Here is a 27119-nt window from a genome sequence, read left to right as displayed (position 1 = left end):
AGTAATGTGGTCTACATCTTTCAGCTGCCTACTGAACCCTATTCCAACTAAATTGCTGAAAGAGCTACTTCCTGTACTTGGCCCTCCTTTGTTGAACATAATAAATGGCTCCCTATCCTAAGGATGTGTACCAAACTCAATAAGTGGCAGTAATAAATCCTCTCCTGAAAAAGCCAAACCTTGACCCAGAAAATATAAAAAACTATCAGCCTATATCGAATCTCCCATTCCTCCCCCCAAAAAATGAATATTTGCCTTCCTGAAGACAAATATTGTTTATGAAACATTCCAGTCAGGTTTTAGACCCCATCATAGTACTGAGACTACACTCATGAAAGTGGTAAATTACCTTTTAATGGTGTCAGACCAAGACTGCATCTGTCCTCGTGCTCCTAGACTTTGGTGCGGCTTTCGACACCATCAATCACCACATTATTTTGGAGAGATTGGAAATCCTAATTGGTCTACACTGACAAGTTATTGCCTGATTTAGATCTTATCTGTCGGAAAGATATCAGTTCGTTTCTGTGCATGGCTTGCCCTCTGACAAATCAATGGTAAGTTTCGTGTTCCTCAAGGTTCCGTTTTAGGACCACTATAGTTTATTATATATTCTACCTCTTGCTGATGTCATTACGAAAACACAATGTCAACTCACACAGCTGTACATTTTGATGAAACATGGTGAAGCCCCAAAATTGCCTACCCTGGAAGACTGTGTTTCAGACATAAGGAAGTGGATGGCGGCAAATGTTTTACTTTTAAACTCGTTCTAGGTCCCAAGAAACAAAGAGATCTGCTGTTTGATCTAACTATTAATCTTAATAGTTGTACAGTCCTCTCAACTAAAACTGTGAATGACCTCTGCGTTACTTTGGACCCTGATCTCTCTTTTGATGAACATATTAAGAATGTTTCAAGGGCAGCTTTTTTCCATCTTTGTAACATTGCAACATTTTTATTACTCTGAGAATAGTTTATAGTAAAATAAAATAGCTGCAAGTAGCAGAGGGAACAGTCTTTGACTAAGGTGGCTGGAGTCTTTGACAATTTTTGGGCCTTCCTCTGACACTGCCTGGTACAGAGGTCCTGGATGGCAGGAAGTGATGTACTGGGCCGTACGCACTCCCCTCTGTAGTGCCTTGCAGTCAGAGGCCAAACAGTTGCCATACCAAGCATTGTCAGTCAGGATGCTCTCGACGGTGCAGCTGTAGAACCTTTTGAGGATCTGAGGACCCATGCCAAATCTTTTCTGTCTCCTGAGGGGGAATAGGTTCTTCACGACTGTCTTGGTGTGCTTGGACCATGTTAGTTTGTTGGTGATGTAGACACCAAGGAACTTTAACTGGCTCAGTCCTCCTTTTCCTGTAGTCCACAATCATCTTGCCTTGATCACGTTGAGGGAGAGGTTGTTATCCTGGCAACACACTGAAAGGTCTCTGACTTCCTCCCTATAGGCTGTCTCGTCGTTGTCAGTGATCAGGCATACCGCTATTGTGTCATCGGCAAACTTAATGATGATGTTGGAGTCGTGCCTGGCCGTGCACTCATGAGTGAACAGGGAGTCCCAGGGTCCTTAGCTTAGTGATGAGCTTTGAGGGCACTATGGTGTTGAACGCCAAGCTGTAGTCAATGAATAGCATTCTCACATAGGTGTTCCTTTTGTTCAGGTGGGAAAGGGCAGTGTGGAGTACAATAGAGATTGCATCATCTGTGGATCTGTTAGGGCGGTATGCAAATTGGAGTGGGTCTAGGGTTTCTGGGATAATGGTGTTGATGTGAGCTATGACCAGCCTTTCAAAGCACTTCATGGCTACGGACGTGAGTGCTACGGGTCTGTAGTCATTTTAGGCAGGTTGCCTTTGTGTTCTTGGGCACAGGGACTATGGTGGTCTGCTTGAAACATGTTGGTATTACAGATTCGGTCAGGGACATGTTGAAAATGTCAGTGAAGACACTTTAGCGCATGCTCAGAGTACACGTCCTGGTAGTCCGTCTGGCCCTACGGCCTTGTGAATGTTGACCTGTTTAAAGGTCTTACTCACATCAGCTCTGGAGAACGTGATCACCCAGTCATCCAGAACAGCTGATGCTCTCATGCATGTCTCAGTGTTACTTGCCTCGAAGCGAGCATAGAAGTCATTTAAGCTTGTCTGGTAGACTCGTGTCACTGGGCAGCTCTCGGCTGTGCTTCCCTTTGTAGTCCTTCATAGTTTGCAATGACGAGCGTCGGAGCTGGTGTAGTACGATTCGAACTTAGTCCTGTATTGACGCCTTGCCTGTTTGATGGTTTGTCGTAGCCTCCGGGTTAGAATCCCGCGCCTTGAAAGTGGCAGCTCTGCCCTTTAGCTCAGTGCAGATGTTGCCTGTAATCCATGGCTTCTGGTTGGGGTATGTACGTACAGTCACTGTGGGGACGACGTCATCGATGCACTTATTGATGAAGCCAGTGACTGTGGTATACTCCTCAATTCCATCGGAAGAATCCCGGAACATATTCCAGTCTGTGCTAGCAAAACAGTCCTTTAGCTTAGCATCTGCTTCATCTGATCACTTTTTTATTGGTGCTTCCTGCTTAAATTTTTGCTTGTAAGCAGGAATCAGGAGGATAGAATTATGGTCAGATTTGTCAAATGGAGGGCGAGGGAGAGCTTTGTACTGTGTGTGTAGTAAAAGTGGTCTAGAGTTTTTTTTGCCCTCTGGTTGCAGATTTAACATGCTGGTGGAAATGTTTGGTAAAACGGATTTAAGTTTCCCTGCGTTAAAGTCCCCGGCCACTAGGAGCGTCGCCTCTGGATGAGCATTTTCCCATTTGCTTATGGCGGCATACAGCTCATTGAGTGCGGTCTTAGTGCCAGCATTGGTCTGTGGTGGTATGTAGACAGCTACAAAAAATACAGATAAACTCTCTAGGTAGATAGTGTGGTCTACAGCTTATCATGAGATACTCTACCTCAGGCAAGCAAAACCTTGAGACTTCCTTAGGTATAGTGCACCAGCTGTTGTTTCCAAATATACATAGACCGACCCCCCCTTGTCTTGCCAGAGGCTACTGTTCTATCCTACTGATACAGTGTAAAACCCGCCAGCTGCATGTTGTTCATATGGTCGTTCAGCCACAACTCGGTGAAACATAAGATTTTACAGTTTTTAATGTCCCGTTGGTAGTTTAATCTTGCTCGTAGGTCATCGATTTTATTTTCCAATGATTGCACGTTTGCCAATAGAACGGATGGCAATGGGGGTTTACTCACTCACCTACGAATTCTCAGAAGGCCCCACCTCCGCCCCTTTTTTCTCCATCTTCTCTTCACGCAAATGACGGGGATTTGGGCCTGTTCCTGGGAAAGCAGTATATCCTTCATGTCGGACTCGTCGGACTAGTTAAAGGAAAAAGCTTCTACCAGTTTGTGGTGAGTAATTGCTGTTCTGATGTAAAGAAGTAATTTTCGGTCATAAGAGACGGTAGCAGCAACATTATGTACAAAATAAGTTAAACAAGTTACAAGCAACGCAAACAAATTAACACAGTTGGTTAGGAGCACGTAAAACATCAGCCATCCTCTCCGGCGCCATTCTTTTTTTTGTTGCCTTTATTTAACTAGGCAAGTCAGTTATTTTAAGAACAAATTCTTATTTACAATGACTGCCTTGTTCAGAATGACAGATTTTTACCTTGTCAGCTCGGGGATTCGATCCAGCAACCTTTTGGTTACTGGGCCAACACTCTAACCACTAGGCTGCCTGCCGCCCCAAAACTACACTCTACATTTAAGTGTTCAAGTTCTGTAACTCTTCTATCCTCTATTCATTGTGAAGTTAAAAGAGAGAGCGTTAATTTGTTAGAATTCCACAAAAGCCCCTTCGTCAATCACAAAAGCCTGCCTGTTGCTGCCGCTTTCACGGAACAAATCCCCTCCTCTTCCCTTCACCAAAGGAACCAGTGTTGACTTGACTCAGTAGCTCCGCCTCTCACACACACTCGAACCTCTCCACATAGGCTCACTCATGGTTAGTTCTGGGAAGGGCATTTGGCAGGGAGAGATGTAGGGTCTAGATTTGCTTCCAGTGAAAGTGACCAGAACCAGTCTTCCTCCCATAGATTAATGGAGAAGTAGACTACTACAACAGACTTCAGAACTACAACTTCCTCCTTAAGGTACTCTCTCTCTCTCTCTCTCGTTCTCACTCTCTGCCTTTCTATTCTCCTCTCGTTCTATCAGGAAATATTATATTTTGACTGGTTATCACTTTTTGTATTTGAAATTTGTCAGAGGTGGGCTGTGATAACACAAAGACATCTCCCTAGCTGTAGAGAGAAAATGACTTGGGGCTTCAGTCAGTGGTTGCTTTCTCGTTCTCTATCTGCAGTCAGCAGCACTTGCTGAATGTAGGTTAAAGGTTACAGACTGGAGGCTCAGCAGTGCCACTGAGAGCAGCAGTGTCTTTACGTGTTGTGTTTAACACTACAGGCATGTCTAATGCGTGTATAAGTACTCTCATCGCATGTTTTTGATTTGAACGCACGATTTCTGGTTGTTGGTGTAGATTTATTTTCATAATTCATGCTACAAATATTTGTTTTTAAACAATACAGTATGTTTATGTAACGAGTGCGCTGAGAGTCAGGAAGCAAGTTCAGGGAGTGAGTGATTTAATCGATAAACAAAACATAATACGAACCAAGAAACACGAACAAGGCACAGACAAGAAACAGAAACAATAACGCCTGAGGAAGGAACCAAAGGGAGTGACATATATAGGGCAGGTAATCCGGGAGGTGATGGAGTCCAGGTGAGTCTGATGACGTGCAGGTGTGCGTAACGATGGTGACAGGTGTGCGCCGTAACGAGCAGCCTGGTGACCTAGAGGCCGGGGGGAGCACACCTGACAGTTGAAAAATTGTATATAGAGACAAATGCATGAAGGATAAACCTAGAAAATCAGATCTGAAAAATATATTTATGTTGCAATTAACTTTAATATTTAGCAGTAGTAACTCTCCATCTTTATGATCACTGTACCCATAAATCTTTACATGTCGATCTTCTCTATCTACTCTGTCATTCATTTAAAACAGGCTGTACTGTATATTGAACCAAGAAGTATTATATTATCAAAGATATACAGTCAGTAGCTACTCTTAGTATCACAAACTATGCCTTGGCTAGTGGTCTTCTGGGTGTCTCGTATATTACAGCTATTTTAGGCTACAGTAGATCAGGAAGGCACAGCAGTGTCCTCCCCCAATGCAGGCCCAGGAGTGCCTTAAATAGTAAAGGCAAAAGTGACCTTTTAGAACACACTGTCCTAACAACAGACCTTACGGTTGTGCTTCTTATAACGGTATAAGTACAGGGTGTTCATTTTTAGTAATCAGCATAATGGTAGCAGCAGCACATATTTCCCATTATATGTCCCACTTCCACAGGGATACTAGGCAAGAGCACAAAGGAAACATTGATGACAGTATTACCCTACTGCCACCAAGTAGTGCTGATCCCCTCTAACTCTAATGCAACAAGACTAGTGCCTCAGTGTGGAATTTGAACAGTCATACATGTTGCCAAGCATTGAGATGCTGCCCTGGTCCCTTACAATACCAGATGATTTGTGTGGCCACTGCCAAATAGTCAGCTGGTATTGGCTACTCACAGATACTCAGGCTAATCCTAGAATAGACCCCAGTATGGATCAGTGTGTGGGAACTGTGACTTTTCTCAGGATCAGTAAAGAATGAAAACAATGTGTCCTAATACAGCCCTCATAAACATAATACACAGTACATACAATACACTAGTTGATTCCATTGTTATAAGTCAACATTCCTATATTATACCTTCAGAGCAGTTAATGTAAGCAGTGTCCCCCTAATTTACTTTGAGAGGAGGGGGTTTTATGCACATCCAAAGTAATAACAGGAGCTAGACAAAAGGACGACCTAATGCATTGAAAGACGGGACTAATTTTTTGCTGCACTGGACCTTCCCTTTTTTCCCCTATTTTATTTTTCTTTACAGGTCATACAGATAGATGTAGGATCTTCATTTGAGCCAGTTTGCTTCAGCGGTAAATAATCCTGCATCAACAGGACATTTTAATTACTATGTGGATTACAATTCATGGATATTTTTGTAGGGTGTGATGGATTTTTTCAGAGGAGAAATTAAATTCTGAAACTTCAGAACTTTTTAAACCACAAATACACTACACGTTTTACATTCTCTTGGAACAGGGTGATAAAATCAACAGTGAAGAGGCGACTCCGGGATGCTGGCCTTCTAGGCAGTTGCAAAGAAAAAGCCATATCTCAAACTGGCCAATAAAAATAAAAGATTGAGATGGGCAAAAGAACACAGACACTGGACAGAGGAACTCTGCCTAGAAGGCCAGCATCCCGGAGTCGCCTCTTCACTGTTGACGTTGAGACTGGTGTTTTGTGGGTACTATTTAATGAAGTTGCCAGTTGAGGACGTGAGAGGCGTCTGTTTCTCAAACTAGACACTCTAATGTACTTGTCCTCTTGCTCAGCTGTGCACCGGGGCCTCCCACTCCCCTTTCTATTCTGGTTAGATCCAGTTTGCGCTGTTCTGTGAAGAGAGTAGTACACAGCGTTGTACCAGATTTTCAGTTTCTTGGCAATTTCTCACATGGAATAGCCTTCAATTCTTTGAACAAGAATAGACTGATGAGTTTCAGAAGAAAGTTATTTGTTTCTGGCCATTTTCATCCTGTAATCGAACCAACAAATGCTGATGCTCCAGATACTCAACTAATCTAAAGAAGGCCAGTTTTATTGCTTCTTTAATGAGCACAACAGTTTTCAGCTGTGCTAACATAATTGCAAAAGGGTTTGATCAATTAGCCTTTTAAAATGCTAAACTTGGATTAGCTAACACAACGTGTCATTGGCACACAAGAGTGATGGTTGCTGATAATGGGCCTCTGTACGCCTATGTAAATATTCCATGAAAAATATGCTGTTTCCAGCTACAATATTCATTTACAACATTAACAATGTCGTCACTGTATTTCTGATCAATGTTATTTTAATGGACAAAACATTTGGTTTTCTTTAAAAAACAAGGACATTTCTAGGTGACATTTTTGAATGGTAGTGTGTGTAGCAGGTCATATGTAGCTGTTTGTTGTGTATCACTTTTCACTATATAAAAACCAACTGCTTTGTGATTGTACCGTCTTCATAGCACACTGACTATGTTAGATACATGGTTGTTCAATGAATAAAACCAACTTTGTCTTCCTCAGTGTTATGGAGAAGCATAATGATCCTGATATAAGGTTCAATAAGATGGCCCACCAGGAGATGGGTCTGGGCCAGCCTGTCCCTGTGGCCAACACCCAGACCAGGGGACAGTGGTCCAGCAAGCTGGAGTTCCTCCTGGCTGTGGCCGGACAGATCATCGGCCTGGGGAATGTATGGAGGTTCCCATACCTGTGCTACAAAAATGGGGGAGGTGAGCATCACATTTTTGCATGGTCATACATTTAAAACACACATTAAATGTGTGGCGAGGTGAATCTTTGTCTTTCCGATCATCAATGCAAAAGAGCTAGACACTTTGTTTACTTCGTTGCGGTGGAGACAGTACAATCCTTTTTATTTCTTATGCTAATGTTTATTTTGAGAATTCCTAAAATTGCTAAACAGAATAGCTGGTCTTGCTGATTTGCATATTGTTGAGTTTCAACCTAAGCTGGTCATAATGTTGGAAAACCTGTCTCGTTCTTAGCCGGCTCTCTAGCAATTAAACCTGGGGATGAGGTTAGAAAACATGTTGTTAAAGGTCCAATGCAGACGTTTTTATATCAATGTTAAATCATTTCTGGGCAACAATTAACCCTCCCGTTGTGTTTGTTTCATGTTAATTCATTCTGTGTTCCCGGTCCAAAATGACCGCCCCATTATACCTGATTTATAAATCCATAATAATGCATATATTATCACCTAATGTTGTGTTAGATCTTTTTATCAACTTAAGTTCTTGTGAACATTACAAATTGTGATCTTCTATTTGCTATTTATGGCCTGTAGGCCTCATTGACCTGAGCTCATACAACTTGTTTTTGAGTAAAAAAAGTATAATGTACAGATTATTTTGACTATAACAAATACTCAGATGAAACATATTGTGCTATTTATCACAGACTACTTTGTGTCAAAGTTTAACAAGGACTCTCTCCTCCTCACCAGTGTCATGTTCAAAGATATGATCAAGAGCCTCACATACAGTATATTGTTTGGTCATTGTGCTGCCACAGAATGAACTGTTAGCAAGGCCTCAAAAAAGCTTTATATACCAGAGCTGCAATGTTGCGATTGTTTGTGAGAATGCCAACAGGTGTGGTTCCCGTGGGGGAAAGATTGTATTGGGGAAAGGTTCCCGTGGGTGTTGCCATGGAAGCCAAGAAGGGGAGTGAGGTGTGTGTGCTCAAACACACATGCATGTGGGGTCTGGGAGAGGAAGTGTGTCCATCTGATGAATGGGCATGTGCCTGAGCTCAATTTTATACACTAATTGTAGTCTCACCCATTCATTTCTAATGACCAGTCATTTTTGACCGGGAACACCACAGGTGCACATAACGTAAATAAAACACCCAAAATGTAATGAAAATCATCAAAATGTATTTTGTGTGTTCAGATGCCCTGTGTGGACAAAGTCATTGAACCTTATGACAATCAGATTAAATGAACTACATTTTTCAGAGAGAGAACTTGTAAATTGGTCCAATTTGATCAGAACACATCAGGAGGGTTAAATACCTTACAATTATTTATTTTCTTCTTTTTACCATTTTATTTGAAACAATCTTATCAAAGTGAAATTTCTCAAGCAAGAATTTCGCTAGGACTGTGTGGGAGTGGTTTGAGTGGGGAGGGGAAAACTGAACACTATCTGTTATTGGCAGAGAGATTTGGAACTTTTTTTTATTGGTCTATGTTTTCCAACTTAGGTTGCACTATGAAGAAATTGCTCTGCCATTTCCTGGTTGCTAAAATTCTAATATTTCGCCTGAATTCAGTGTATGTGACAAAACAAGCAAATACAGTTGTTCTATCTAAACCACTGTGAAATATATTTTCCATCATATTTTATTTTCAGCTGTTTGAAGCTGGTTTGCAAAACTTAGAAATAGCACACATAGAACAGATGTACCGCTTATTTAAACTTGCTTTCAACGAGTATGACAGATCTATAATAAACATTTATATTAGAATTTTTTCAGGTCGCCCATAAAGTTACATATTGCAGCTAATTTAACTGGTGATGTCTCTAGGCAGGCCAAAACTCTATCCCACCAAAACATGCTGAAATGTTAGGCATTCTTTTCAAGCAGCTCTTACACTGAAAGGGCATTATCATAATTTTCACAATATTATTCCAACCTCATAGGAAAATCACGTTTTTGACTGCACTGGGCTTTTAAGTTATGGTCTTAATCCTCTTGGTAAATGACATGTTTACTTGTGGTTTAACTTGTGTTGTTCTTAAGGGGTGTTCTTCATCCCTTATGTGCTTTTCCTGTTCACCTGTGGCATTCCCCTCTTTCTTCTGGAGACCTCCCTGGGCCAGTATACCACGCAGGGCAGCATCACCTGCTGGAGGAAGATCTGCCCCCTGTTTGAAGGTAAACTTCAGGACCCATATTTATAAAGCGTCACGGAGTAGGACTGCTGATCTAGAATCAGGCCCTCTGGCCATATAATCTTAGTCGTTATGATCTAAAAGGCATTCCTCCTACTCTGATATGGTTCATGAAACGGACACAGGGTCTTGTTGTGCATACGGTAGGCACGTGCACAGATAGAGCCCTATGAGTGCTGGAGCACATACCCTTTTTCCCTCCTGTTAAAAAAGTGCCCTTTCGATTGATGGCGTTAAAAAAAATTATACCTATTTAATTTTCTTTAACTTTTCTCATTAAATGCAATGAATTGCCTATCAAATTAGATCCTTTCTCATAAACTCATGAATCTTGAAAGAAGTCCCCTCCCCGCCCTTCTGTTGCTGCACTCGTCCTCGTCGCCTGCATGAGCTACCCACCGGCGCCGAGCAATGAGTTTGAAATTAATACCAGTTACTTTGGAGTTGCTACAGTATGATCTTAATTTGATCACCCTGTTGCAGGATAACATTTCTGCAATGTAGGAAATGTAAAACTTGCAGTGTATTTCAGGTTTAAAAAGGCTTCTGAAGTTTGTCATTTACACTTTGAAATTTCAGACTTGATTTTCGCTAACTAAAAACAAGTCAGCCCCTACAAAAATGTCCATTAATTTTAATCCACGTAATAATTAACATTTCCTGTTGCTGCAGGATTATTTTCCTGCCTATGCAAACTGGCTCAAATTAAAATCCTACATCTGGCTCAAATTAAAATCCAACTGGCTCAAATTAAAATCCTACATCTCATGTCAGGGAAGGGGGCAACTGCAGTTCAACTGTTTGTCAGTAGTAGAACAAATTCAAATCAAGTAAAGACTAACTTGTTTTACAGCATAGCCTAGCTAACTATCTGATGCATCTAGCCTACATTACCAATGATCAGATGATGTAGCCCACCCAAGTAGTGGTTCTAGCAAAGATACTTAACTAACTCTGTGGATAATAATTAATGGACATTCTTGTAGGGGTTGATACATTTTCCTCAGGGAAGTCTGACATTTCAAAGTCGGAATTAAAAACTTAAGAAGCCTTTTTAAACCTCATACACTACAAGTTTTAGTTCTGCAACAGGGCGATCAAATTAAGATCCTACATCTGTACAGGGCCAGACAATGATCCATAGGTACGTACATGATTTTCCTTCTGTAAATTATATTGCACTATTCTATTTGTAAAAGCTTGACTGTGATTTTAATCACTATGCTTTACCAGTTTGAAACAATATAAGGCTATATTTTAGATTACTTGTAATGGCACTCTGGGGATGGTGGGTCTTTTTTTGATCTAACTTCTATTATACATTTGTTAAAACAGCTTCTTAAGGATCGGTGTCCCGCTAGCGGGACAACTTCCGGTGAAACTGGAGGGCGCGCAATTGAAATAAAGAATCATAAATATTATGGATTTTAAACATTTAGGTACATAAGTGTTTCATATCGACTGAAAGCTTAAATTCTTGTTCATTAAACTGCACTGTCCGATTTACAGTAGCTATTACAGCGAAAACATGCCACGCGATTGTTTGAGGACGGTGCCCCACATCAAAATATGTTTTCACTAGCACAGGTTTCATACATTCACATATAACGATTAAATATTCACTTACTTTTTGAAAGTCTTCCTCTGATTCGTCATCCAAAGGGTCCCAGCTATAACATGTAGTGTCGTTTTGTTAGATAAAATCCTTCTTTATATCCCAAAAAGTCTGTTTAGTTGGCGTCATCCATTTGAGTAATCCACTCATTCAACTTGCAGAGAAAGGAATCTGAAAATCTACCCCTAAACTTTGTTTCAACAAGTCAAAATACGTTTTTATTTACTCCTCAGATACCATAAAATGTAATCAAACTATAATTTTTATTTCGGAAAGAAGTATGTTCAATAGGAAATCGATTTTAGCAGGTGCGTAATTTCTTCAAGGTGCGCTCAAACACAAATTTCCAAGAATGTGTCCTTTTAATAAAACTGTTATTTCTTATTTGTGTTTGAAGTTACAAGCCTGAAACATTGAACATAGACTGCTGACACCCTGTGGATACCATAGGAATTGCATCCAGGGAGTTAATTTACAATATGACCTTTCTCTTTAATTTCTAAGAGGATGGTCTCTCAAAAAAAAACAATTCTGGTTGGTTTTTCGATGGATTTTCTCCTAACATATCTATTGTTATATTCTCCTACATTATTTTAACATTTCTACAAACTTCAAAGTGTTCTCTTTCCAATGGTACCAATTATATGCATATCCTGGCTTCAAGGCCTGAGGTACAGGCAGTTTACTTTGGGCACGTCATTCAGACAGGAAAAAAGGGGCCTATCCCTAAGAAGAAAAGGGATCAAAGTAACAAGACACTTGATTCCCATTTATGGATGAATCTTGGATTAATTATCAACAGTATTACACAGGCTCACACTAATACATGAACTATTAGATGAAGGAGTAAGTGATGTGTGACAAGACAGGTACATTCAGGATACTAGTCCTGTGTTCAAACTAAAGGTCTTCACGGATCCAACTGTACCCGAATTTCCAGGACCTGAACTGGACCAGATCCAGAATTCTAAATAATGTCACAGGTCTGGGCAAGTATGGGTAACTGGATATGTGGAGTGTGTCTGAAAGTGGCTGTGTGAACCGAAGTGGGAGGATCAACAGCGATAGGCGTTACACCAGCGCTCTGTAAGCGCTGTAATTGGCTTTAGATGGTTTTGATTGAGCGTGTTGTTTTTTGTTTCTTAACATGTTTTTATTTGTCAGTTCCCAAAAATGTGAAAAAAGTCCAGGAGAGTAAAAAGGCACTCTATTCTTGACAGAGAGTCGTACTGTGTCATTTGAATGTTAACAACAAACACCCAGAGGCTGCTCCAAGACGCTGCTGGCGCAGAAGTGGTATTCGGAGTTGAATTCTAGTACGACTCAAGAGACCGGCACACCATCCACCACTTCGAGTATATTACTCACTAATGTTCAGTCTCTGGACAATAAAGTAGACGAGCTCAGGGCTAGGATCTCCTTTCAGAGAGACATCAGGGACTGTAACATACTCTATTTCATGGAATCATGGCTTTCTCCAGATATACTGTCCCCATCCATACAGCCAGCAGGGTTCTCAGTACATTGTGAAGACAGGAATAAAGAACTCTCCGGGAAGAAGAAAGGCAGGGGTGTATGTTTCATGATTAACCACACATGGTGTGATTGTGATTACAGATACAGAAACTCAAGTCCTTTTGTTCACCCAACCTAGAATACCGCACAATCAAATGTCGACCTCAAGCCGATACCACGACTGCCCTCAAGGAACTACACTGGATTTTACGCAAACTGGAAACCACATATCCCGAGGCCGCATTTATTGTAGCTGGGGATTTTAACAAAGCAAATTTGAGGAAAACGCTACCGAAGTTCTACCAACACATTGACTGTAGTCAACCACTGCTATTCTCTCTTCCGGGATGCCTACAAGGACCCCCCCCCCCCCCCCCTTCGGCAAGTCATATCACGACTCCATTTTGTTCCTCCCTTCCCATAGGCATAAATTCAAACAGGAAGTTCCTGTGCTAAGGTCTATTCAACGCTGGTCTGATCAATCTTAATCCATGCTTCAAGTTAGTTTTGATCAAGCGGACTGGGATATGTTCCGGGCAGTCTCGGATAATAACATTGGTGACTGACAAGGTGACTGAATTCATCAGGAAGTGTATAGGGGATGTTGTTCCCACTCTGACTATTAAAACCTACCCAAACCAGAAACCGTGGATAGATGGCAGCATTCGCGCTAAACTGAAAGCGCAAACCATAACATTTAACCATGGCAAGGTGACTGAGAATATGGTTGAATACAAACAGTGTAGTTTTTCCCTCCATAAGGCAATCAAACAGGCAACACGTCAGTAGAGACAAAGTGGAGTCACTATTCAACAGCTCAGACACAAGATGTATGTGGCAGGGTCTACAGTCGTGGCCAAAAGTTTTGAATGACACAAATATTAATTTTCACTAAGTCTGCTGCCTCAGTGTCTTTAGATATTTTTGTCAGATGTTACTATGGAATACTGAAGTATAATTACAAGCATTTCATAAGTGTCAATGGCTTTTATTGACAATTACATGAAGTTGATGCAAAAAGTAAATATTTGCAGAGTTGACCCTTCTTTTTCAAGACCTCTGCAATCCGCCCTGGCATGCTGTCAATTAACTTCTGGGCCACATCCTGACTGATGGCAGCCCATTCTTGGATAATCAATGCTTGGAGTTTGTCAGAATTATTATTTATTTTTTTTGTCCAAAAACTTGAGGATTGACCACATGTTCTCAATGGGATTAAGGTCTGGGGAGTTTCCTGGCCATGGACCCAAAATATCGATGTTTTGTTCCCCGAGCCACTTAGTTATCACTTTTGCCTTATGGCAAGGTGCTCCATCATGCTGGAAAAGGCATTGTTCGTCACCAAACTGTTCCTGGATGGTTGGGAGAAGTTGCTCTCGAAGGATGTGTTGGTACCATTCTTTATTCATGGCTGTGTTCTTAGGCAAAATTGTGAGTGAGCCAACTCCCTTGGCTGAGAAGCAACCCCACACATGAATGGTCTCAGGATGCTTTACTGTTGGCATGACACCTTGTCTTCTCCGGACAAGCTTTTTTCCGGATGCCCCAAACAATCGGAAAGGGGATTCATCAGAGAAAATTACTTTACCCCAGTCCTCAGCAATCCAATCCCTGTACCTTTTGCAGAATATCGGTCTGTCCCTGATGTTTTTCCTGGAGAAAAGTGGCTTCTTTGCTGCCCTTCTTGACACCAGGCCATCCTCCAAAAGTCTTCGCCTCACTGTGCGTGCAGGTGCACTCACACCTGCCTGCTGCCATTCCTGAGCAAGCTCTGTACTGGTGGTGCCCAGATCCCGCAGCTGAATCAACTTTAGGAGACAGTCCTGGCGCTTGCTGGACTTTCTTGGGTGCCCTGAAGCCTTCTTCACAACAATTGAACCGCTCTCCTTGAAGTTCTCGATGATCCGATAAATGGTTGATTTAGGTGCAATCTTACTGGCAGCAAAAGCCATTTTTGTGCAAAGCAATGATGACGGCACGTGTTTTATTGCAGGTAACCATGGGTGACAGAGGAAGAACAATGATTCCAAGCACCACCCTCCTTTTGAAGCTTCCAGTCTGTTATTCGAACTCAATCAGCATGATAGAGTGATCTCCAGCCTTGTCCTCGTCAACACACACCTGTGTTAACGGGAGAATCACTGACATGTCAGGTGGTCCTTTTGTGGCAGGGCTGAAAGGCAGTGGAAATTATTTTTGGGGGGGTTCAGTTCATTTGCATGGCAAAGAGGGACTTTGCAATTAATTGCAATTCATCTGATCACTCTTCATAACATTCTGGAGTATTAAGCAAATTGCCATCATAGAAACTGAGGCAGCAGACTTTGTGAAAATTAATATTTGTGTCATTCTCAAAACTTTTGGCCACGACTGTACAGACAATCACAGATTACAAAGGGAAAACCAGCCACGTCGCGGACACCGACGTCTTGCTCCCAGAAAAAACAAACACCTTCTTCGCCCGCTTTGAGGATAACACAGTGCAAGCTTTTACTACAGAGCGAGTTGTCTTGGTTGGTTGTGGTCTTTCCTTCCTTGCTCCCCGTGTCAATCCGCCCCTCCCTCGCTTGTCAGACCGGCACCTCTCTCCCTCTTCTCACGCTTTATCAGCTCCGGTTAATAAAGTACCTAAAAAAAAAATATCTGCTGCTTCCCTCACTCAGATCGGGCCGGATCTGGATCCAACCAGCTCCATTTTGGAACGGGTCCAACTTTTTGGACCTGTGAAGACCTCTAGTTCAAAGATTCACACGTCTGTCTTGTAGGAATGGCACCATAACTTATTAATCAGGTCTGGGGAATTTGAAAGGAGTCTAATCTACATCAAACAGAAGCATGTTATGGTGCTAGGTCGAGAATATTAGGGCTCCCAAGTGGCGCAGCGTCTAAGACACTGCATCTCAGTGCAAAAGGTGTCACTACAGTCCCTGGTTTGAATCCAGGCTGTATCACATACGGCTGTGATTGGGAGTCCCAAAGGGCGGCGCACAATTGGCCCAGCGTCGTCCGGGTTTGGCCAGGGTAGGCCATCATTGTAAATAAGAATTTGTTCTTAACTGACTTGTCTTGTTAAATAAAGGTTAAAAAAATATATATATTTTAAAAATATGATTGAAATGAATATACTGGACCATAACATGTTTAACTGTGTTTCTCTTTGATGTAGATTAGACTCCTTTCAAAGTCCCCAGCCCTGATTTAATAAGTTAAGGTGCCATTCCAACAAGACAGACGTGTGAGTCTTCGAACTAGAGGTCTTCAAGGGTCCAAAAGGTCTGAATACTTTCCGAATGCACTGTATGAGACCACTTGTTATTTGTCACATATATTTCTCAGAAGAAACACTTATTTTCTGAACATTTACATCTCCATATTTGTCCGGAAACAACTTCTTCATCTTCTTCTCCTTTATTGTTTTTTTCTTCTCCTCCTCCTCTTCCTCCTCTTCAGGACTGGGTTATGGTGGTCAGGTGGTAGTTCTGTATTCCAGCATCTATTACATCATCATCCTGGCCTGGGCCTTCTTCTACCTCTTCTCCTCGTTCAGCTCTGAGCTCCCCTGGGCCAGTTGTAGAAACAGCTGGAACACAGGTATGTATTTCAGTGTAGCCTGAGTGCCAGTCTGCTTGTGCTATAATGCCAACTGCTTGTCACTCATTGACAAGGACTGCAATGGAGTTGGCATTGCCAAGAGCACAGACCGATCTGGGACCAGGTTAACTTCAGTGTGTAGACATGTTGATGGAGACGTACTGTTGCCATTAAGCTCAAATTAAAGACAGTATCTTACATTTATGGATACTACTTCAGACTGAGCAAGTGAGTTGACAATTTTTTTTATTTTGAAATGTCTCCTTATCCAGGAAAGATTCAGAGTTCTGAGACATGCTTGTTAATGTGTAATTTCCTCCTAACCAGCAACCTGCATGGAGTTTGACAGAAGAGTAGTAGGATATCTAAACTGGACAATAACAGGAAACGCAACATCGCCAGTGAGAGAGTTCTGGGAGTGAGTATACAAAACCATTCTAATGAATCAAGTCCTTATTAACCTCCAGATGGGCACAATGGCTATGTGCCTTAGGATGTGCTGAGAGAATGATGAACAGCAAGTGGTGGGATTGGAACTGAAAATATAATTTGCAGGAGAAGAGTTTTGAATCTCACAGACAGTGTCTACAAGCTTGGAAATATTCACTGGGACCTAGCTCTGTGTCTTCTTCTGTCCTGGATTATCTGTTACTTCTGTGTCTGGAAAGGAGTGAAGTCTACTGGAAAGGTAAGGTGGCATCTCTGCCATTCAGCCTGATGACACCATGAATAGTGTAAAGCTGTTAGGATGAGCCATAGACTGAGTGAACGTAATGCTGGTCTGGTCTCCCCATAGGTGGTCTATTTCACTGCCACCTTCCCCTATGTGATGCTGTTGGTGTTGCTAGTTCGTGGACTCACACTGCCAGGGGCCATAGATGGTATCAAGTTCTACCTCTACCCAGACCCAGCCCGCCTCGCTGACCCACAGGTAGGATCACACTTCATTGTATAATTTTTGTCCAGGTGTAGCAAAAACTTTATTACATACTGTAGCGATTCATGGGGGATAAAAGGTAATGTCTCTGCCTGTGTTTGAACCCTGGTCGGCATGACCACTGGCCCAAGAAAGTTTACTCCCTTGGGAGAACAGTTTGCGTTCTTAAGAACGTCAGATTTGTTACAATAGCAATACCTTGTGAAAAATAAGAGGACTCAATTTTAAAGGAAATACATTTCCTGTTGACTTATTATAGCTACGAGCTCAAAATAGGCACCATTTTGAATTGGCCTCTGATACCCTGGGATGAGACTAGGGGATCGGAACTGTGAAACTGAATACTATTGTGTCTCTCTCTGGTATGTTTCACAGGTGTGGGTGGATGCTGGAACACAAATCTTCTACTCCTATGCTATCTGCATCGGCTGTCTGACCGCCCTTGGCAGCTATAACAAGTATGACAACAACTGTTACAAGTGAGTGGAAGAATGAAGTACACTGACATAAATGTATTTATTTCGATTAACCTTTATTTAACTAGACAAGTCAGTTAAGAACAAATTCATATTCACAATGACGGCCTACCCCGGGCGACGCTGGGCCAATTGTGCGCCGCCCTATGGGACTCCCAATCACGACTGGATGTGATACCGCCTGGAGTCAAACCAGGGACTGTAGACTCTTGCACTGAGATGCAGTGCCTTAGACCGGTGCGCCACTCGGGAGCGATAAATGAGACTAACTAGATAATATGTGCAGGCAGAACGTTTTCCCTTGCCTGCAAAAGCATTCCCTGTGCATATAATTCTTTGGAAGTTGGGTTGCAGAAATGGGAGGCTGTCTGGAAAGTTGATCTGCATATTGTAGGTCATTTGGATTCCTTTGTGTTTTGACTAACAGGGAAGTGAATCTCTTTTTAGGGACTGTGTGTACCTGTGCCTTTTGAACAGCGGAACCAGCTTCGTGGCTGGTTTTTCTATCTTCTCTGTACTGGGCTTCATGGCTTATGAACAGGGGACAGACATCGCAACCGTGGCCGAATCAGGTAAGTGTTCTAGAAAAGCAGCAGTGAGATTTTAATGATTGAATTAATTAATGAAGTAATGAATAAACAAATGCACAAATAAACAAACCTTTTAAAGTTATGCTTTGTTACAAGACAGGTGTCTGAGCCTTTCAAGGAGCTAACTATTCCCTCTGCCTTGCCCCTGAAAGTATAGTAATGAGTTTACCTGTGTTGCTGCATACAGGTCCTGGCCTGGCGTTCATCGCCTACCCTCGTGCTGTAGCCATGATGCCAGTACCCCAACTCTGGGCCATTTTGTTCTTCATCATGATCATTCTACTGGGGTTAGATAGTGAGGTAGGTTAGAGTGGCCCTGAAGGCCTATTCAATTATTTGCCTAATAAAGGATAATTACATTGACCTACAATAAATGCTACAATCATCACTAAACTCAATGGACGTGATGCTGTGAAGAAGTAGCTAGTATTTCAAATAAGATCATTTCCACTAAGAACCCCATCCTTAACAGCTTCTACCCCCAAGCCATAAGACTGCTGAACAATTAATCAAATGGCCACCACTATTTACATTGACCCCCCCCCATTTGTTTTGTACACTGCTGTACACTGCTGTTTTGTATACTGCTGCTACTCGCTGTTTATTATCTATGCATTGTCACTTCACCCCTACCTGTACAAATGACCTCAACTAACCTGTATCCCCGCACACTGACTCGGTACTGGTACCCCCTGTATATAGCCTCGTTATTTTAATTTTATTGTGCTACTTTTTATTATTTTTTACTTTTGTTTATTTGGTAAATATTTTCTTAACTCTTCTTGAACTGCACTGCTGGTTAAGGGCTTGTGAGTAAGCATTTCACAGTATGGTCTCGACTTGTTGTATTCGGTGCATGTGACAAATAAAGTTTGATTTGATCATCTCTGCTTCAGTTCGTAGGTCTGGAGGCTCTGATGACAGCTATCTCAGACATGTATCCCTCCTTCTTCCTGGTTGGTCATCGGCGTAAAATTCTCCTCCTCATCATCAGTGTGGGTAGCTTCTTCATCGGCCTGGTCATGGTCACAGAGGTGAGAGGTCATCTGAAGTCATTATTATATAAGGAATATAGAATTTCAAAGCCATCGTTATTAGATCAATCATGACAGTAACCAGGTATATGATTGATAATCTACCTCCCAAGTGTTGTTTCAACATATAACATAACATAACTCGTTCTGCAGAATTGTTGGCAGATTCTACTTATTCCATAAGGACTTGAGCCACTGGACACACCTAAGATCATTGTCTGAGTGTTTTGTACACTCTGGAGGTAGATTATAGAGTCTTATTGTTGTTCTCAATAAGAATGTACTTTATTAATTATTTCTCTCCACACCCTCCTCTGTTTGCAGGGAGGCCTGTATATCTTCCAGCTGTTTGATTACTATGCCTGCAGTGGGATGACTCTCCTTCTCTTCGCTGTACTACAGTCAGTGTGTGTCAGCTGGGTTTATGGTGAGTTAGTCCTGCCTGCTTCAGTAGCTCTTAAGGCATGCTTCGGTTCGGCTGAGCGAGTGTGCTCGTATACTCCCTTAAAACGCCTTTGCTTGATGAAAAACTATTAAAACAAAAGCAGCAATAGATCTGTTTGTCCATCTCCGTAGCCAGTATACACTTCATCAACATAAACCTAATTAATCTAAGATAATTTAAGAAATCTGTCATTCATTTTGACGTTTTTGCAGAGGAGATCTTAGTCACGCAATTTTACATCCAACTAAGATGTTTAGTGCAGTATTTGTCAAGTGCAAAAATTTGCATGAAAACGATTAGTCTCTCGTTGAATGACAACAAACACTTGAAGAATCACTACTGTTGACCAATCACTGGCAAAGGGGCGTAGATTTCGGCTAGCCTTGAGATAAAAATATGTGTGCACGAACAGCCGAAAAAACCTTTGCCGAAGACCAAAACGAACAAAAACGTCACAAAATGTCATCGTAATATATGCACAAACTGTTCTGAACTGTTTCGGATGGGAAGCATGCGGACACCTTTAGTGTCAGTGCCTTTATATTACTTTATAAACCATTTATAAACATTTATATATACAAACATTTATGAAGGCATTTTCATGTAAGTTATTGTAGTGTTACCACTATCCTTGTAGGTCTTGTGAAAAGATCATGTTAAAAGACCCTGCATGGCCCCCATTCCATCAATCACAGATAGTGGCACAGCGGTCAAAGGCACTGCATCTCAGTGCATGAGGCGTCATTACAGACCCTGGTTTGATTCCAGGCTGTATCACAACCGGCCGTGATTGGGAGTCCCATAGGGCAGCGCACAATTGGCCCAGCGTCGCCCGGGTGTGGCCGGGGTGGGCCGTCATTGTAAATAAGAATTTGTTGTTAACTGACTTGCCTAGTTAAATAAAGGTTACATTTAAAAATGTAAAAGAATTATCAATCACTGGTCAGGTTCCCTCAGGAGGTTTCTCTTAGCAGTGTTAATGGCGTTATCCAAGCTTTTCCTCTTGCAGACATTCGCATTTTGGACATCGATGAGAAACGACACCTGTCTAAAACAGTATCAAAAAAGTAAACCTGTCGTCCGGGTTTCCCAATCTGCAATTGATTGAACCTGTTTGTCACTTGGTGGTTTGAGAAGGTTTACCTGGAGGGTATTTGACTGACCAACTGACCAAATCCTTTCCTTGACTGCTGTGATTTTGAGCCTCCGTTATTTTTACTCCACAGGTGCAGATCGTCTGTACGATAATATAGAGGACATGATCGGTTATCGACCATTACCCCTCATTAAATACTGTTTGAAGTATATCACTCCAGTCATCTGCACTGTAAGTATTACTTCTTAACACCCTACTCTCAACAGCAAATTAATTAGTTATTTTTCAGACTATTGTTATACAGATGTAGGATCTTAATGTCATAAGCGTCGTAAGGGACAGACCAAGGTGCAGCGGGTATAGTGCTCATCTTCCTTCTTTATTTAGAGAGAACACTCAAACAAAATAAACAAACGACCAAACAGTTCCGTAAGGCACACGGCTATACAGAAAACAACCACCCACAAACCCAAAGGAAAAAAGGGCTGCCTAAGTATGGCTTCCAATCAGAGACAACGAAAGACACCTGCCACACATAGAAAACGAACATAGAAAATGAAAACTAGAACAAATCCCCTCTAAATAAACCAACCCCAAAACACAGAAAAACAACACCCCCTGCCACACCCTGACCATACTACAATGACAAATTACCCCTTTACTGGTCAGGACGTGACACTTAATTTGAACAAGTTTGCTACAGCAGAGAAATAATCCTGCAGCAACATTATATGTGTAATTATTATGTGGATTATAATTAATGGCCATTTTTGTAGGGGTTGATACATTTTTCGTAAGAGAAAATCAAGTCGGAAATGTCAAAGTGGAAATTAAACAGCTTCAGAAGCCTTTTTCTAAACCTCAAATACACTACAAGTTTTGTATTTCTTGCATTGCAGGAAAGTTCTCCTGCAACAGGTTGATCAAATTAAGATCCTATATCTGTAGTAAACATGACATTGATGTCACAGTAATACAAGTGATTTACAGACAAACAAAAGTTAATAAGTTGACAATACATAGAAATAGAAATCAAATGGATGTCTGTGTAACCTATGTAAAGTAGAGAATCCTTCCTTTACGTTCAATATAAATGTTTCACCATAAACCTGACCTAAAAGTACTGGAAACCGTTAACCTTGTTCTCTCTGTCCTCACTCAAGCCTCACTGTTACTCTACTATATTATAATTAGTACAATGCTCTCTGAAAATACATTGTGTTCTTTAATGTTTATTATAAAACCTCCCTCCATATATTTTTGTTCTAGGCTACGTTTGTCTTCTCCTTGATTAGGTTTACCCCGCTAAAGTTCAACAACACATTTGAGTATACTTGGTGGGGTTACGCCATTGGCTGGTGGTTCACCCTCTCCTCCACACTCATAGTTCCTCTGTGGATGGTGTACATTGTGAGCGTCACTCCTGGTACACTGCAGCAGGTAAATAGTTACTTTGTTAAACTTCTATAGCATTTTTTCATAACAGAAAAATATCTCAAAGCACTTCAAAAGCAACAAAAAACAAGCAATATATCATGGGAAACCTAGCTAGGTAGGTCAATTGATAGAGACCAGTTGTGGTGTTATCGCTAGTTATGTGTCTCTCTGATATTACAATGATATACTAATATATTTATATTACAGCATATTGGATAACTGTCATTCATATTCCATTCACCCAACTCATCATCACTTTGCTCGTTGTATAATTCCTTTTCGCATTCTCTCACCTTTTCCCTTCGCTTGTGGACTTCATTGCACAACACAACAGCTGTCTGTGACCAGGCGCAATAACCTCTCCAAGCCAAACCTTCATACCATAACTGCTACACAACCTACATATTTGTCAACAAACTAGAGCTAAACCCACAGTTAATGTGTACTATCAGTTTAGCAGTTACACCGTTAGGCCCTGGTGGGATTTATATTTATTTAACTAGGCAAGTCAGTTAAGAACAAATTCTTATTTACAATGACAGCCTACCAGGAAACAGTGGGTTTAACTGCCTTGTTCGGAACAACAGATGTTAAACTTGTCAGCTTGGGGATTTGATAGAGAAACTTTTCAGTTACTGGCCCAACGCTCTAACCACTAGACTACCTGCCGCCCCGAATAAATTAATTCAACCGAACACTTACCCTGACTTGGAAGAGTCGCAGTGTTGGATAGCCTTAGCCAGCTAGCTAACATAAATAGCATTCCTCTCTGTTTGAGTAGGCTAAATTAGCTGCATTTGCTAAGGAAGTGAAAGGTAAACTCTCTCTACTACTGCTTTTCCTTAATTTAAAAAAAATCGAATTGTTCAATTATTGTCTTTCTCTCTCTCTTTGAGTCAACTACTCACCACAGTTTATGCACTGCAGTGCTAGCTCGCTGTAGCCTACATTATGCTACATTATGCTTTCAGTATTAGATTCATTCTCTGATCCTTTGATTGGATGGACAGTATGTCAGTTCATACTGCAAGAGCTCTAAATATTTTATTAAATTCACTGAGGAGGATGGTCCTCCCATTCCTCCTATAAGGAGCCTCCACTGTTACACACTGATGTTGTTTCTTTTACCAAAAAAATAAGTGAAAAAATCCATGCTCTCCAAACATCACCAGTTATTGTCTCATTCCTTTGGTGGTCTCTCTTTAGCCCCTTTTTAAATTGCTCCTCTGTCCTCTCTCTCCTTCATCAGAGACTGTCTATCCTCACCACGCCCTCAGAGGATCTCCCTATTACCAAGGCCCAGATAAAGGCCCTCCTGACCAAGCAGTCCGAGCAGGACAGACCTCTGGGGGACATGGAGATACCAGCTTGGGGCCACAATCTCATAGACAGAGACACTCTCTCGCTCACCCACCATCCCTACAGGCCTGGAGACAAGCAGGTCCAGCCAGTCACTCACTCTCCTAAAGGTCCTGACCTAAACAATACAAATACTTTCCATTGTGTAACAGAGACTGTGTGACACTGTGTTTGGTCTGAGTGGGTTAGGAAAGTATACATCATCCACCACAGGTCTTTTTCTTGGGAGAGCGTCGTGGGCAAGTTCTTCCAAAACACACACTACTTCCTGTGTGTAGCATTAAGGAGACGTAGCAGCACTGGTTCTGGGAGTCTTGATGTGGAAATAGTTTGGACCAGAACACACTGAAGTGAGATAGTGAGTAAGGTCCAGCACAAAAGATGGACCTTTGAAGTTGTGCTTTAACCAGGGCTTGGGTCATGGAGGACACAGTATTCCATCGAAATTGATGACTTTCTGTCACCAAACATGGTGGAAACAAAGGCATATGACGATCATGCTCTTGGTCACAGTTGGTTAAATGATTCTGTATATACATGTGATCAAACACTTTTTAATAAAGAAAGGTAATATTTGATTTGTGTAGGTTTAAAAATCAGACATCGTTTTTTTTTACTAGTACTTTAAGTATGACATTTGTGATAATACCCATAGTTGACGAGAAGGGATTGTGCAGGTGTGTATATACACTCAGTGGCCAGTTTATTGGGTGCACCCATCTAGTACTGGGTTGGACCCCCCTTTGCCTCCAGAACAGCCTGAATTCTTTGGGACATGGAAACGTTTCTCAATTTCTCAAGGGACCTAACGTTCACCTGGTAAACATTCCCCACATCATTACACCACCGCCACCAGCCAGTACTGTTGACACCAGGTAGGATGGGGCCATCGACGCTGCTTATTCCACATTCTGACTCTGTCATCAGCATGACGCAACAGGAACCAGGATTCAACGGACCAGACAATGTTTTTCCACTCCTCAATTGTCCCGTATTGGTGTTTTAGTTTTGTTTTTAGCTGACAGGAGTGGAACCCTGTGTGGTCGTCTGCTGCAATCCATGCATTCATGACAAGGACCGATGTTTTGTGTATTCTGAGATGCCATTCTGCACACCACTGTTGTACTGCGCCGTTATTTGCCTGTTTGTGGCCCACCTGTTAGCTTGCACAATTCTTGCCATTCTCCTTCGACCTCTCTCATCAACGAGCTGTTTTCGCCCACAGGACTGCCACTGACTGGATGTGTTTTGTTTGTCGCACCATTCTCGGTAAACCCTATACACAGTCGTGTGTGAAAAACCCAAGAGGGCAGACCTTTCTGAGGTACTGGAACCAACGCGCTTCAGTACCCCGACGATCATACCACACTCAAAGTCGCTTAGGTCACTAGTTTTGCCCATTCTAACGTTTGATCGAACAGTAACTGAATGCCTCATGCCTGTCTGCCTGTTTTATATAGCAGGCCACGTGACTCACTGTCTGTAGGAGCTAACCATTTTCATGAACGGGGTGGTGAACCTAATCAAATCAAATTTTATTGGTCACATACACATGGTTAGCGGATGTTATTGCGAGTGTAGCGAAATGCTTGTGCTTCTAGTTCCGACAGTGCAGCAATATCTAACATGTAATCTAACAATTCCACAACAACTACCTAATACACACAAATCTAAGTAAGGAATGGAATAAGAATATATACATATAAATATATGGATGATCAATGATAGAGAGGCATAGGCAAGATGTAATAGATGGTATAAAGTACAGTATATACATATGAGATGAGTAATGCAAGATATGTTAACATTATTAAAGTGACAAGTGATACATTTATTAAAGTGGCCAGTGATTTCAAGTCTGTATGTAGGCAGCAGCCTCTCTGTGTTAGTGATGGCTGTTTAACAGTCTGATGGCCTTGAGATAGAAGCTGTTTTTCAGTCTCTCTGTCCCAGCTTTGATGCACCTGTACTGACCTCGCCTTCTGGATGGTAGCAGGGTGAACAGGCAGTGGCTCGGGTGGTTGTTGTCCTTGAAGATCTTTTTGGCCTTTCTGTGACATCAGGTGCTGTAGGTGTCCTGGAGGGCAGGTAGTTTGCCCCCGGTGATGCGTTGTGCAGACCGCACCACCCTCTGGAGAGCCTTGCGGTTGTGGCAGCGCAGTTGCCGTACCAGGCGGTGATACAGCCCGACAGGATGTTCTCAATTGTGCATCTGTAGAGGTCTTCAGCCTCCTTAACTAGGCAAGTCAGTTAAGAACAAATTCAGTGGGTTAACTGCCTTGCTCAGGGGCAGAATGACAGATTTTTACCTTGTCAGCTCGGGGATTCGATCTTGCAACCTTTTGGTTACTAGTCCAATGCTCTAACCACTAGGCTACCTGCCGCCTTGTTCACCACACTGTTTGTGTGGGTGGACCATTTCAGTTTGTACGTGATGTGTACGCCGAGGAACTTAAAACTTTCCACCTTCTTCACTACTGTCCCGTCGATGTGGATAGGGGGGTGCTCCCTCTGCTGTTTCCTGAAGTCCACAATCATCTCCTTGGTTTTGTTGACGTTGAGAGGTTGTTTTGCTGACACCACACTCCGAGTGCCCTCACCTCCTCCCTGTAGGCTGTCTCATCATTGTTGGTAATCAAGGCTACTACTGTTGTGTCATCTGCAAACTTGATGATTGAGTTGGAGGCATGCATGGCCACGCAGTCATGGGTGTACAGGGATTACTGGAGGGGGCTGAGCATGCACCATTTGCGTCCCCAGTGTTGACGATCAGCGAAGTGGAGATGTTGTTACCTACCTTCACCACCTGAGGGTGGCCCGTCAGGAAGTCCAGGACCCAATTGCACAGGGCAGGGTTGAGACCCAGGACCTGATGAGCTTGTAGGGTACTATGGTGTTGAATACTGAGCTATATTCAATGAACATTATTCTTACATAGGTATTCCTCTTGTCCAGATGGGATAGGGCAGTGTTATGGCGATTGCATCGTTTGTGGACCTATTGGGGACGTAAGCCAATTGAAGTGGGTCTCGGGTGACAGGTAAGGTGGAGGTGATATGATACTTGACTAGCCTCTCAAAGCACTTCATGAACTGGCAACTGAGTGTATAGTAATAATTTGTATTTTATTTGGATCCCCATTAGCTGTTGCTGAAGCAGCATCTACACTTCCTGAGGTCCACATAAAACATGACATAATACAGAACATCAATAGACAAGAACAGCTCAAGGACTAAACAACACAAATTTCAAATTAAAATAATAGAACCAAAAAAATTTCCTACTTGACAGTTACACATATTACTGACAATTACCCACACATCAGTACATATTATTATGCCTCAGAGCTGTGC

The 27119-nt window shown here is 42.0% G+C and overlaps 1 protein-coding gene across 6 annotated transcripts in view; it reads left to right on the top strand.

Moving 5' to 3' along the window:
• The window catches only part of LOC106583542 (sodium- and chloride-dependent GABA transporter 2), a 56838-nt gene extending 32494 nt beyond the window's left edge, over positions 1–24344 (top strand). The window contains exons 1-16 of one of the 6 annotated variants that reach the window (XM_082967604.1): positions 3650–4159; positions 6021–6069; positions 7270–7478; positions 9520–9654; positions 16252–16392; positions 16720–16810; positions 16948–17080; positions 17189–17323; positions 17705–17808; positions 18253–18377; positions 18583–18695; positions 19292–19429; positions 19754–19856; positions 21101–21201; positions 22240–22410; positions 23657–24344. In XM_082967604.1, the coding sequence (XP_082823730.1) occupies positions 7274–7478; positions 9520–9654; positions 16252–16392; positions 16720–16810; positions 16948–17080; positions 17189–17323; positions 17705–17808; positions 18253–18377; positions 18583–18695; positions 19292–19429; positions 19754–19856; positions 21101–21201; positions 22240–22410; positions 23657–23929 (1968 nt within the window). In that variant the 5' untranslated portion in view covers positions 3650–4159; positions 6021–6069; positions 7270–7273 and the 3' untranslated portion in view covers positions 23930–24344. Of the gene's footprint in view, positions 1–3649; positions 4160–6020; positions 6070–7269; positions 7479–9519; positions 9655–16251; positions 16393–16719; positions 16811–16947; positions 17081–17188; positions 17324–17704; positions 17809–18252; positions 18378–18582; positions 18696–19291; positions 19430–19753; positions 19857–21100; positions 21202–22239; positions 22411–23656 lie in introns of those variants that run through there. The other 5 variants (XM_014167845.3, XR_014382188.1, XM_082967602.1 and 2 more) reach the window with 5 other exon arrangements.
• The last annotated feature ends 2775 nt before the right edge of the window (positions 24345–27119 follow it).

This window comes from Salmo salar, chromosome 22 (genome assembly GCF_965601325.2).
Source record: "Salmo salar chromosome 22, fSalSal1, whole genome shotgun sequence".
Taxonomy (NCBI): domain Eukaryota; kingdom Metazoa; phylum Chordata; class Actinopteri; order Salmoniformes; family Salmonidae; genus Salmo; species Salmo salar.
The sequence above is the reverse complement of the archived record's forward strand: the minus strand, read 5'-3'. Positions and strand labels throughout refer to the sequence as shown.